The sequence below is a fragment of the Poecilia latipinna genome, unplaced genomic scaffold (genome assembly GCF_001443285.1).
Source record: "Poecilia latipinna isolate Pla-1442-1.1 unplaced genomic scaffold, P_latipinna-1.0 Scaffold1255, whole genome shotgun sequence".
NCBI classification, from domain to species: Eukaryota; Metazoa; Chordata; class Actinopteri; order Cyprinodontiformes; family Poeciliidae; genus Poecilia; species Poecilia latipinna.
Window position 1 is genome coordinate 110,125 of NW_015113871.1, and position 13,805 is coordinate 123,929.

General features: G+C 40.7%; 1 protein-coding gene across 3 annotated transcripts in view; it reads left to right on the forward strand.

Annotated features, from left to right (window-relative positions):
• The window catches only part of LOC106961031 (transcription factor Sox-1a), a 121,795-nt gene that overhangs the window by 99,182 nt on the left and 8,808 nt on the right, over positions 1-13,805 (forward strand). Inside the window, exon 1 of one of the 3 annotated variants that reach the window (XM_015054506.1) lies at positions 2,706-4,520. The exons of 1 other annotated variant lie outside the window; for it this stretch is intronic. In XM_015054506.1, coding sequence (XP_014909992.1) covers positions 3,678-4,520 — 843 coding nt within the window. In that variant the 5' untranslated portion in view covers positions 2,706-3,677. Of the gene's footprint in view, positions 1-2,705; positions 4,737-13,805 lie in introns of those variants that run through there. One more of the 3 variants, XM_015054504.1, reaches the window with a different exon arrangement.

Below are 13,805 nucleotides of genomic sequence, written 5' to 3' on the forward strand. Positions count from 1 at the left end.
AAGCGCAAAGACGCATGAGGGTTTTATGCATTCACTGAGCATTCTCTTATATTTGTGGATAGTGGGGGCAGCGTGTGTGTGTGTGTGTGTGTGTGTGTGCGTGTCCGTGTGTGTGCGTGTGTGTGTGTGTGTTTGTTGGGGGTCGGGGGTGGAGGGGTCGTGTGTTGGATAACCGCTTTGACCCCCTGGCCCCAGTCGTGCACAGTCATGACGGCGCTCACACATTCTCTTCCAGAAGCAGGGGCCACAAAGGAGCGTGGAGGTTTGAAAAGGAGGTTTGTTAAGAGAGGAAGGAAGAGGGGGGGGGGGGGGGGGGGGGGGCAGAGAAAGTAAACAGGGGGCCAACGGGGTCCTAGTGTCGGTGTAAAAGGCTAATCCTCCTTGTACAACTCCCAAATCCTCTCTCAACATGGAGAATAAAGAGCAGTATTAATCATTACATTCATGTGACTTCATGATTGCACCCAGGAGATTAAAAGAATATTTTTATAATTGATTCTTCTTCTTCTTCTTCTTCTTCTTCTTCTTCTTCTTCTTCTTCTTCTTCTTCTTCTTCTTCTTCTTCTTCTTCTTCTTCACCATTTTACTTTTAAGCATGCTGCGAAAGGATGATATAGCCTTTGTTTAAATTGATTCAACCTTGAAATAGGAAAAAGTAATACACTTTAAATTCGAAATGAAAATGTAGATCTATTCCATATTGACAGCTATTGCTGTACATGTGTGCTTCCTTTGATAACTTTTCACCTACAGTCTTTAAGGGAGCATATAAAATACCATTACAACATGAATTGTTAAAGCATCAACGAAATAGTTTTTAAAAATCACCTAATGATTATTAAAAAAATAAATAATAATAATAATAATAATAATAATAATAATAATAATAACATATTCGAACAGTTTTAAACGATAAAACGGTAAACATTTTCTTGCTGTTTATTTCATATTAATAACGCAAAAAATAAAAAAATTAATTAATTAAATTAAATTAAAATAAAAAATAAAAAATATTTCCCCTCCATTGCTTCACTCTCACTCCGTGTTTTCTGTGAGCTGTTTTGGCTCTCACCTCATTGTTACATTATCAGCTTCCTCAAGCCTGAAGCCACAGGCGCTGGAAGCGCCGTGATCCCCGTTAACCCCATTACCAGAAGACCCGCGGATCGGTCTGCGTGATCCCGATCCCGCTCCCTCCGGCCCCTCAACAGAGAGCAACATCAAGCTAAACTCTAATTATTAGTACTATTATTTTATTTTTTTTATTTATAACAAGAAAGGGGGAGAGGTGTGGGGGGGGGGGGCAGCGAATGAAGATAGAAATGATTAAATCGTTAGTCTCGCCACGGGAAGTGGTATTTCGTTTTGCCTTTCAATTAGAGGCTGATTGGGCTTTTCAGAGGAGGTCAGCTGTGAAATCTGGATTATGTACGCGCCGCACTCCAAGACGCGTAAGCCGCTCCTCTCTGCTGCATGGTCTGCCATCGGGCTGTATGCTTCAAGGGAATCCTAAGTGAGAGCCATTATACGTTTTGCGCAAAAAAAAAAGAGAGAAAAAAAAGTAGGCTGTAACTGTTAAATGTTTGCAGAATCGCCATCGCCAGCAGACGGCGATACCTGCGCTTTGCCCCTTCCCCCGAAGCCTCACCTCATTAAACGGCTTTCCCTCTTTATGAACCTCTCCTCTTGGAACATTTACTTTGCTTTCTTTACAAAATCGCTTTCATATCATTTCCTGCTCCGAGTGCGTGCATTTTCACTCCCTGACACATGTTATTACTACATACCTTAATTACATACCTGGAAGGACAGGAGAGGGAGAGAGAGAGGGAGAGACGGGGAGGGAGGGAGAGAGAGAGTGAAGAGAAAAAGAGGCACTGTGAACTGTAAATTGGTTTTGGAACGCTGGTTCATATGAGATCGGATGAAGGAGAGTGTTATTCCACTGGATGTGTGCGCACAGAAGAATCAGTTTAGATGCGCATTGATTGGGATGCCCTACTTTTATGCAACATATGGAGAAAAATATGACCTTAAAAGAAGTAATCCACAGTTGTGTGCTTTAAACGTTTTGAGTTGAAACAAGTGTGGCGGCTATTTTTCAGTATTTGTTTGTTTGAAATGCTTTTAGTTTTTGTCCTTAAGGGTCCAACAGCCTGTCAGTCACTGTTGGACCCGGCCTCAAATGATACCAGGAGTACCAGTATTTTTTTTTTAAATCATGGACAACACACACACACACACACACACACACACACACACACAAAAGTGCATTCCAGTATGTCAAATCAGCTGATGTTTTGTGTTTAGGGTGAAAAAAAGTGACATTATTAAATAGCTTATAAAAGTTCTAAATGTAATCCTTCTTTAGTCTTTTGGATGGTTCCCCTAAAATGTTCTTAAGACTTTGAGTTTTATTTGTGAACCCCCTCAGCCCTCACTTCCAATAAACCCACCAACGTGAACTTTTTGGAGCACGGCCTGGAAGACCTGCAGACTCTCTTAATTGTGTAATAGTTTTTATGAATATAATTTTAGGCAATAAGGACAACTCAAGAAGTTCTACCTATTTATTTATTTAGGCTTTTTTTTTTCCTGCACTTGATGCAGATTAATATCCTACCCAGGGGCGTCCCCAGAAAGATTTGGGGCCAAGGGACAGAGTGCTGGTGGCCGTGGTTTGGTACTCTGAAAAACAACAGTTTTGTGATGTTAATGATGCATTGAAGGACTTACAGAAAAATTCTTGAATGAATAAACAACTAAATAAATAACTGAAACAGGCAATATCTTACTTCAATGTCTGTTTATTTTTTCAATGAGCTGTAAAGGAAATATAAACAAATCCAATAATTAAAAAAAATACACTTTTCAAGTAATTGATGTATGTACTCTTCTATCTGGAATTGAGGTGGTCAGCAAATTTCTGAAAGCAGTCGCGCCCCTGCGGGTGGCGCCATTGGTGGCACCCAAACACACCATCCATCCACTCCTTTAAGAAACTTTGCTGAGGCTTATGATTTCTGCTAAGACGTCAGAAATCATAAATTTTCGTTAAACACGACAGAGATATCTGACTAACTGCTATCACTGACAGAACCCACCAACACTGCAAACTAATCTCAGTTATTTTTGTTGCTGAAGTCTCTGAGAGTCTGTTTGAAAATGTTCAAATGCCTCGTGCTATTTGCGGGATTGATCCTCCTCCTCCTCCTTCTCCTCCTCTTCCTCCATGCTCCTCTATAGTCACCTGACCAAACGCCATGCAAATCACTCTGTTGCTGCAGCCCCATTGGCCGCTTGTGGCTCATTTAACCGCTGTCAGTGCGCATCACATGGCCGCCGCTTTAACCAACTTCTCCAACTCCAACAGGGAAAGTGGCTCGAACGCGCATTCTGTCACATTTGGATGAGAAGCGACCCCAAGACCGAAGGCTGAGTGAAATACTGCGTGGAGAATATTTTTTTATAAATATATTTATGCCTTCTCGGATTAATTTTCATCTCCAGCTTGTTTCATTAAAGGTTGAGAATAATAATTTTCTGACTCGGTCATCTTCGGCGCACCCCGTATCAACTTGTGCGCGCCTGACCTGATCTTCAAACAGATTTTTTTTTTTTTTTTTTTTTTTTTTTTTTTTTTCCTCTGTTGGTGGTGAAGTTTAAAACCAGGGTGAATGTATAGCATGATGATGGAGACTGACCTTCATTCCCCCGGCCCCCAAACGAACACGAATACGGGGCCAACGGGACCGAACGGCGGCTCCAAAGCGAGCCAGGAGCGCGTGAAGAGACCCATGAACGCGTTCATGGTGTGGTCCCGGGGCCAGCGGAGGAAGATGGCACAGGAGAACCCCAAGATGCACAATTCGGAGATCAGCAAGCGCCTGGGCGCCGAGTGGAAGGTGATGTCCGAGGCGGAGAAGCGTCCTTTCATCGACGAGGCGAAGCGGCTGCGAGCCATGCACATGAAGGAGCATCCGGATTACAAGTACCGGCCGCGGCGAAAGACGAAGACGCTGCTGAAGAAGGACAAATACTCACTGGCCGGCGGGCTGCTTTCCGGGCCCAGCGGCGGCGGTGGGGTCGGTTTAAGCGTCGGCATGAGCTCATCCGGGGTCGGACAGAGGTTAGAGAGCCCCGGGGGTCACGGAGGCTCCGCCGGCTCCGGCTACGCGCACATGAACGGCTGGGCGAACGGCGCGTACTCGGGGCAGGTGGCCGCAGCCGCCGCGGCCGCTGCGATGATGCAGGAGGCGCAGCTCGCCTACAGCCAGCATCCCGGCAGCGGGGCGCACCACCACCACCACTCGCACCACCACCACTCCCACAACCCGCAGCCCATGCACCGCTACGACATGACGGCCCTGCAGTACAGCCCCATCTCGAACTCTCAGAGCTACATGAACGCCTCTCCGTCCAGCTACGGCGGGATCACCTACACGCAGCACCAGGGCTCCGGCGTCTCCTCCTCGGCTGCCATGGGAACGCTGGGGTCGCTGGTGAAGTCGGAACCGAGCGTGAGTCCACCCGTCAGCGGCACGCACTCTCGGGGTCCCTGCCCTGGAGACTTGAGGGAGATGATAAGCATGTATTTACCGACCGGGGAGCCGGGGGACCCGTCCATGCAGAGCAGACTGCACGCCTTGCCGCAGCATTACCAGAGCGCCGCGGCTGGAGTGAACGGGACGGTCCCTCTGACGCACATTTAGAACTGACAGAAAACACCTGCAAACTGCGACTGAACACATAACCAAATATTTACCTCTTTTCTAAAAATAACCCCGCTCCCCAGAGCTCCATGCATTTTGTACAGAATGTTTATGACATTGTAAATGAATGGGTAAATAATATTTCATCTCGGCTGTTCTCCCAAGCGGAAATATATAACGAATAAGACGCTGAGAAATTAGTTATTGTGCTACCATCTGTTTGCTCATCACTTCACACTCTTATTTAAGGGCGGAGAGGAGGGGGGGGAAGCCAGGTTCACGTGCATGGGGGAGTAAAAGGGGGGGGGCCTTTATTTGCTTCAGCGCTCCCGTTATTTTATTTTATTTTATTTTTCAATTAAGTCATTGTAAGTTATTTAAAAGTGAGAAAACATGTCAAAGTCATGAGAAAGTGCTTTAAAAGATATGGAGAAGAACTCACATTCCTTAAATATTTGTGTTAATTTGCAGAAGCCTGTGTCTTAATTCCTTGGAGGTCATCTCTTTTTATTGTAACATTCTAATTAATGTAAATTGTGAATAATTTTAATATTTCCACAGAAAGACGGGCGACCCGCTGTTGTAATTTAAGCGCTTTTCTGCAGGTGAAAAGCCCCTGATATTGCAATGAAGAAGAATTGAATAAATTTCACAAGATGTTGCTTTGATTCCTAAAAGGGCGGTCTTAGATTGATTATTTTTCCACGTTTTCTGACAAAAATAACATCATCTAGTTGAGTAAAGAAAACAAATATCTCTTTTCACGTTGCTTCCCCCACCTTGAGACCATTTATTTCTGCGAGTTATTCTTTAAACGAGAAGGGTTTTATTTTAACGCATTTTATGACTTTTGGATTCACTTTAATCAAAAAAGTTTTATATAGTAATAAAGGAGACATTCGCATTCTTCTATTTCACAAAAATTCCAGGTATGTGTAGTTTATAATCTATTATATTTTAATAGATTAAAATGTATATTTTATCTTAAACCGAGACTAATACTATTGTTCTTTTGAAAGTGTGCATGCTGATTTATGAAATAATTTCACACCGAGTGTAAGAAGGCCTTTGATAACCACCTGTTAATTTTCCTAACATTTCACGTTGGGGGGGGTTATTGTTGTATTTTTGTATTATTAACTTGTACTTTGATTACTTTTCGTTGCCCCTCACTGAAAAGCCAAACAATTTGAGTCTTTTATTCCAGTTTAATTATCATAAATTCTCCCTTAATTCAAGAGGATTTTTTTTTCCTGATGATTTTTTTTTTCTTCCAGGCTTCCTTCCTTTCCTTTTATTTTGTCAATGCCGGCTTTCAAAAATATTTGAAAGCATGTCGAAAATGTGCTGCATTTTTAAAATTATTGGCTTTTTGGGAAACTATTCGGGTCATTCGTTTGGAAATCAGACAGGCAGAAAATCTGACATTCCCGGTGAAATTGATGCCTTGAGTTGCATTCCCCCCCACCCCCCTCACCCCCCAACACAATGTTTTGAATTTAAATTCAGTTTTAGGAAATGACTAGATTTTTTTCTAGTCGTTTAATTTTAAGCCACATTGCAATTTACTGCCACAAATATTTTATGTTGATTTGCACTTTTTATAAGTCATAATTGTGAGACTTTTCTGTAAACAAATCCGATGCGTAATTTCTATACACTGATTGCTTACAAGCAGCAACAAGGTCCACCGTAGAGGAACATCTTCAAATAGTTGAAAAACTGCTATTTTTATTATCATTATTACAAAAAAAAAATACACGATTCCTTTCATCTTTATTGCATCCTGTGATTTTCACATGTTGTAATCCGTTTAGAGAGTTTTCTCTGTGTTTTCCCTCTTGACACTTGATAGCCTTAAGTCGGTAAAGTAGAGGAAAGTAAAGTGCTTAAGGCGCAGCAATCATGTAACCACAACAAGAAAAGTGGGAGTCAATGGAAATAACACTCCGATGCACATGTTCCAGATTTTTAAAACTTGATGGAGCAAAAACACCAACTAATCACAAAGGTGCGCGTCGTTGCGCATGGTGAAGGAAAACGACAGATCTTGTTGAATCAACCACATATATATATATATATATATATATATATATATATATATATATATATATATATATATATATATATATATATATATATATATATATTATCTCTCAGAAGAGTGATTTTTTTTAGGTTTCTCGCAGAAATTATCCAACGTCATTTTGTCATTTTGAAGTTTCAATCCTCTTAAAAGTAATTGAAGAATGACAATTAGAGATGACTTCATTTCTGACAGCATGCTCGGGTTTTGATTGCCATAGGCCTCGTTTTATGATAGCGACTAATATCCATGCACATGCAAATAAGAGGGGGGAATTTATGCCTACTTATGAATTTTAAAAATCAATTCTCAACTACATAGTTAAAGGGCCTATTTCACACTGATGAAGACTCGCGTGGCGCGTCGATTAAACCTGTTAGGCCTCACAGTAAAGCGTGTTAAACGTCTGGATGCGCGTTAATCTGCTGGAGTAAATCTAAGAAAAACAATGGAGACTTTAAATTCCAAAGCGCAACAAATAAAAAAAAGAAAGAAAGAAAGAAAGAAAGGTGCATCTATGGATGGATCTCTGCGCACCGCGGGGCGAGGGAGGGCCTTCGCCTCTGTTTCCTCTCTTATCTGCTGATGTGAGGAGATGCGGATTAGACCCTGAAAGCTCCGGGAGGCGGAGCCCGTCACGGCGCATCGCCAGGTTAAAAGAGGCGCGTTCTGGCAAATTTAACCCGCATAAATTACACCTGGAGGTGCAAAGAGAGCTGAGTGCAGGGCGCAACGTACATACAGGGGGATTCAGTTCGTGGCAGAACCCGGTTTCCTGCTCGCGCGCGCACGAGTTCGTGCATGTGCACGTCCGTGCGCGTGCTTTCAGCTGGCCGGCCAATAAATCTCTCCTCCGCGCGTCGCTCTTATCTTGTAGCCACCGATATATTCCGCGCTATGAGGCCATCAGCAGCGGCGCACAATCGGTTGTTCGCAAAGCCCCGATCCCTTGCACTCCCTGTCCTAAATGGGGATAATTAGCGTCACTTTATCACGCCTCTGCATATTTTCTCTGCGTCTCCCCCCCTCTTTTCCAAAAAAGAAAAAAAAAAAAAGAAAAGAAAAAAAATTACCAGGCAGCCTGCTCTCTGTCACAGAAGATTATGGAGACAGATTGCACAGAGCGAATGTGCCGGGCGAGATTAGCGCGGAATAGAGAAAGCAGCTGGGCCAATGGATTCCTCGGAAGGGCCTTATCGTGCTATTACACGTTGACATGTTTAACAATCTTGCTGCCTCTTAATCCTGTAGTGCTTGCTCTATCTACCCACAGCTACCGCGCTGCACGCCGGCGCGCAGACCTAATGCACCGAGACGCAACACAAATACGGTGAAAGTTAAGGAAAAATTTCCTTATTTTCCAACTTTGCCCGACTGCATACACTGAGTGCTGCTTTATTCTCCTTTTTTTTTTTTTTTTAGTTTCATGATTTCTCTGGTGTTGCAATTGAGTCTTTGGATAAGTTAGAAAAGTGAGGTGAGGCTTTCCTGTTTTATGAGTTATCCTAAATCACTGTTTGATAATAACACCAAATTTAACTAAGCATGTTGTGAATGCGCAATTTTAGGGATTAAAACAAGTGTCAGGAACTAGCTGTCTCTCTTGGAGGTTTATTGAGTTCTTTACTTTTACCGATAAAACAAGCTGTGTAATCCAGATATTTTATGTGAGTAAATTTTAATCTGTCAATTGGACTAGAAATTAGTTAAATTCAAACACATCCTTAATATGTACTCAACAAAATTTGTTAAATTCTGTCTCATCAATAGGATAATTTAGCTCATCTTGTTTGTCATCTCCCAGTAAAAAGCATTAAAAAAATAAAAATGTGTTTAACATTAGTGATAAACTTTTTAAACCCAAAATGGTTGCATGTAAACCTTTTCTGACAACTACAGTGAAAAGGTGCCAGCAAAACTGCTTCAGTGTCAAAAAGTTCAAAAAGCATCAGAACAACTGTAAACAAGAAGAGCAAACACAAAGATCCACAATTCAGGATGATTTATTGGCTTCAGTAAAGATTTATAACATATTCCAATAAGGATGCCGAAGCATTTTCCTTTAGTCTAGCTTTTTCCCCCCCATCCAACTCTGACAAAGGAGACATTCGGTCTGTAAGCTGTTTGGTCTCTTATGTTTGAGCCAAAATATGACTTTGAATATCTGTGAGGCGTGATGGATGCTAAGGAAAGGACCGAAATGTTTGTCTTTCAACTGACAGCCACACATCTTCACCTCTCATAAACACAAAGTTTGGCAACTGCTCAAATGCCAGCACAGTTGTTGCTTAGATCCTCAGTTATATGCATTAAACTGTAAAGTGCATCAATAGTTTGGTTGCCCCCAATATTTCTCACTTGTGCAGAACTAATGGAGTGCTCACTACCCTGGACTTGCTCCCTGTGTTGAGATTAAACCCTGGATCATCATCCACGTGCAGTCGGGTTGCGGTTAACCGGATCCATCGACAGTCCGTCTCCTTGGTGATCATTATTGGTAGTTGTGGAGGATGATCTGGTTGTTTTGCACATCCTTGGTCGGATTGTATAGTTGGGACTAGAAAATAAAATCTCTCCGCTCCAGTCTGCCATGGTCCTCTTCATAAACTGCAGTGTTTTTTGTCACTGAATTACCTGGAGACCCAGTAGTGGTTCTGTTTTTTGGGGGGTTTTTTTTGCTTTTTTTCCTTCCACAGAATACAGAATAAACTCCTTCGAGAAGAAATGTGAAATAAAAATGCAGGATAGACAGAAATATTGGCACATTAGCCATGCATAACTGTATACAGCTATATGGGTTAAAGCCCACTATGATGTCTCCAAGTCTGTGCATTGCATTGCATTGCAGAAGTCATTTTGTTGTAACAAAACTAGCAAAATAAACTCACCATGACATTTTTGCATTATAGAGGGTGAACTATGTGTTAGGTGGCTGATTTCTATACTCGTTCAAAGTCTTTTAGCACAAAAACTTTCCGAAGCCGTGATCTTAAGGCAGTCCTCCACTTGTTCTAAGCAGATAGTTATGAATTAATAAAACAACCCATATCATCCTCTCATGCTTTCTGTAGTCTGTTGGACTACAAACTTCCAGTAGCTAATGTTGCATTTAAAACTTGAACTCTCAGTTATAATTCTAATAACTGCAATGGCTAATATAAAACGCCCTCCAAAATCCCTTTTAAGAGCGTACACACATTCATGACAGTCACATCCCGGGCGCACCGTGCCTCCCTCCCTGTCCCGTCCCCTCCTGCCAGGCGGTGCACCGGGGCTCTGTGTGGGAGTGATTGTGGAGCACCACTGTTGGAATTTGGCAGCGTCCGTGGGTTGGAGAGTCGCCCCACGCTGAGTCCCATTCAGCGACCATGCAGCGCACTGTGAGGTTGGGAAGTTTCAGTCAGCCGTGTACGACTCAATGGTCCCCACAAAGGCGATTACAAGCCCCAGCGCATTCCTGTAGAGATGTGGGAGCGGCGCAGGTGCAAGGAGGGGTGGAGAATGGGGTCTGGTACAAGGGGGTAGAGGGGGGGGGGTTAACCCGTCAGAACCGTGATGAAAACGGGACAGTGTTGGGACCACACAAAACCAGCCGCTTCTTGGGAACCGGGGTTGAGAAAGCAGATAATAAGTGTGTACAAGTTGTGAATTTAGGGGGATGGGGTGTGTAGCATATTGAAGGGCCTCGCTGTCCGTTGGTGAAAGAGAGAGTGCCCGAGGTTCCAATCAGAGGACATAATTGGGTCATGAGTCCAAAACCTCCAGGCTCATACCCATCCCGAACTTTTGCAAATGCTTCGAAGCTTTTTCATCCTGCCAGAACTTTGGCATGTTGCTGTAAACCTACGCTATTCAACTTCAGTTTTAAGAGGCCCAAATAAAAACAAAAAAAGAAATGTTTTCTTCTGTATGAGGGCTGTGGGGAATAATTTATGAAATCAAGAAGGGGAAAAAAAAACACAGTTGGTCTTTTTAATTTTTATTTCTTTACAAAAGTTAAAGTAAAAATCACTGATTTCAGAAACATCAAATGTAAAACAAAAAATTTGCTCCAATACTTCGTCTAACAATGGCTGAACCTTGAAGTGATACTCAACCGAGGCAAATAGTCATGAGGAGGTTTTATAAAGACCACAGATCCAGATGGAACATGAACACAGTACATTACACACCGTCACATTTACATTTAATAATCTGTTATTGTATAAAAACAACTAAAGCAAATCTCACACAAAGGGCTTTATCTCACAATTATACATGTTAAAGACACAAAACTGTGTAAGTAATACAGTGTAGATTAAATAGCTTAACTTTTATAAGGTGTGATCTTTGATATGCATGTCGTACATTTTTGAATTTCAAACACACAACCTTGATTTAGCTATTTCTGCATAATTAGGATCATAAATAATCCTGAGGCATTCATGCCACTTCTCATTGGTCAGAGAGGGACATGTCCTTGAAATTCATATTAAAAAATAAAAAAGCTTAATTGACGAGTATAAGTGGATCCAAACATGAGCCCAAACGTCCTCTGCATCATCAGACTGAAAGTGTTGTCCTAAAGCAAAAGAGGACTGCAAGTCCACCCTCTCTTCTCTCCATCTGCAAAATGGCTTCATCGATTATTGGCATAAAAAAATGTTTTGATATAGAAATCAGTTTTCAGTTCAATAGAAAATGGGTCATGAACAAACTGCAGCACCTGCAGGAATGTTAAAGATCATATTTCAACGACGAACCAATAATAATTTATTATTATAATGGAGGTGGGATACCTACAGACCTCCCCAACATATGCATAGAAAATGTATAAAATTTTCCCTTTGATCATCCGAAGAGATGTTTTGCTTGACCAACATTTCAAACTCAGGTCAAGTTTGTGAGGAAAGTTTAATGCAATAGCAGTTCTGACATTGTGTTGAAGTTACAAAACGGAGATTAGAATAAAAATCTGCAGTTCCTTCCTTCACGTCTCAGGGAATACATTCCTAATTATTCCTAATCAATCAAATCATTTGCAATCAGTCTAATTTTCCATAAACAGATCCTTCATTTAACAAATAAGGCACCAACTTTTTTTAGCTTTACTATAAACACTTTTATAATCATACCAAACTCTGCTAAAATGTTCAGAAACACCATGATAAAATATATAAATTGTTTATTTAAGTCATTAAGACATGTTATGACATGTTTATAAATATCAAATATTTTCATAATTAATTAAAAAAATATTTCTCTAACCTTAAGCAACTATACTTATGTGTGACACTCGCAATACTGTGGAATCAATGAAATGTATTAAACATTCCTTCCCAGCAACGATCCTAAAACAGTCACAAAGTTCTCTGATACTTCAGGTTAGCAGAAAGTGAAAACCCTATAAACTTAGGGGGGTGGGGGGATTATCTCCTTTTGCTATTTTTGTTCATAAAGTTTCTCAGACAGATGATAAACACACATATGTAGATGTTTTGTTAAACTAAAGCAAGACCCATTTTAGTTAGTAAGTTAAACTTACATTTTTTATGACTCTGCCTTAAGCTGAAACTTTCACATTTTCAGAAGTGCTTTCGCTTTTCAATAACTATAAATTTATCTATAAAAACAGAAATAGCAGTACCAGAAAAATGTTATTTCCAATGAATAATTTTGAAAAATGTGAATGCTTTAAAAAAAATAAAAATAAAAAATAAAAAATAGTTCAACACAAAGATCTAAGTTTCAAGGTGCTTCTTAAAACTTAAATAATTTGGATTGTGGTCCAAATTTCACAACCTCAGTAAACCTGAATCATAGCTTGCATTTTTAATATTCTCTTGGGTGCTCATGCCACCCCAATGAGATTCCACCCTGGGTATTTGCCCATATCAGAAACAGCTACTGCCAAACATTTATGCTTCATTCCCTTCTGAATTAATCTTCAATTAGTAGCTACTTTGTTTTATTTCTTTGTTTTATTATTGGTACATCTCCAAAAACTACTAAATTGCGAAAAAGTTCAGCTTATTTTGTCACAAAGCCCTCTTTTCAGATGAAAATAAAGTTTTGCAAATCAAAGTGTGGGAGTCTGGAGGAAGAGTGAGGAAGCACAGAATCCATGTTGCTTCAAGTACAGTGTGACGTTTCCAGAGTCGGAGATAGTTTGGGTGCAATCTCATCTGCTGGTGTTGGACTGCCAGTCTGCCAGCAGAACATATTCAACCACTTGATGTTTCCTCCAGCTGATAAGTTTTATGGAGATGCTGATTTCAGTTCCCAGCAGGACTTTTCACTTGGAAACTGGTTCATCTACGTTTGCTATCAACATGTTACAGTACTGCTGCAGAGCCTCTACACCATTACATAATGATGCAGTAAATCATGCAAAAGGAGCCCCAACCAACTCTGGAGAGCATCGAAATAAACAAGCTTTTCAGAAGCCTGGCGTATTTTTTTTTTTAAATATCTTTCTTTGTTGTTCTTATGTAATATTCACGTTTTCTGAGATGGTGAATTTTGGGGGTTTCATTCTCTGTAAACCACAACAATCAAAGTGACCAGAAATAAAGGCTTAAACTAATTCACTTTATGTCTAATGAATCTATATAGTACGGGTTTCACTTTCTAAAAATTACACACAGATATATTTAACGTTTTCACGGTATTCTAACTTTTTTAAATGATCTTGTACAAATGAAACAACTATTGACTATTTTAGTGTGATTTTTCAGTTTTTAAATTATGTTTCTTTAACATGCTAATGGTTCACTGGTCTGAGGAGTTTGACTTTAAGGTCTGTTCAATAAGTTTCAGAGCAATGGATGCTGCGGAGCAATAAACCAAAAAAAAAAAAAAAAAGGGAAAAAGGAAATGAACATGAAAACTTTCTGTATGTCGTCTGTCTGTCCCACTCTCTTATGGTAGAAGGGATTTATCATAAGAGAAGTGCAATAAGTCAAAATGTTCTGCTGTGTATGCCAAGCTGCGCCTCTTCGCCCCGTCTCAGAGTCGAGCTGAACCTT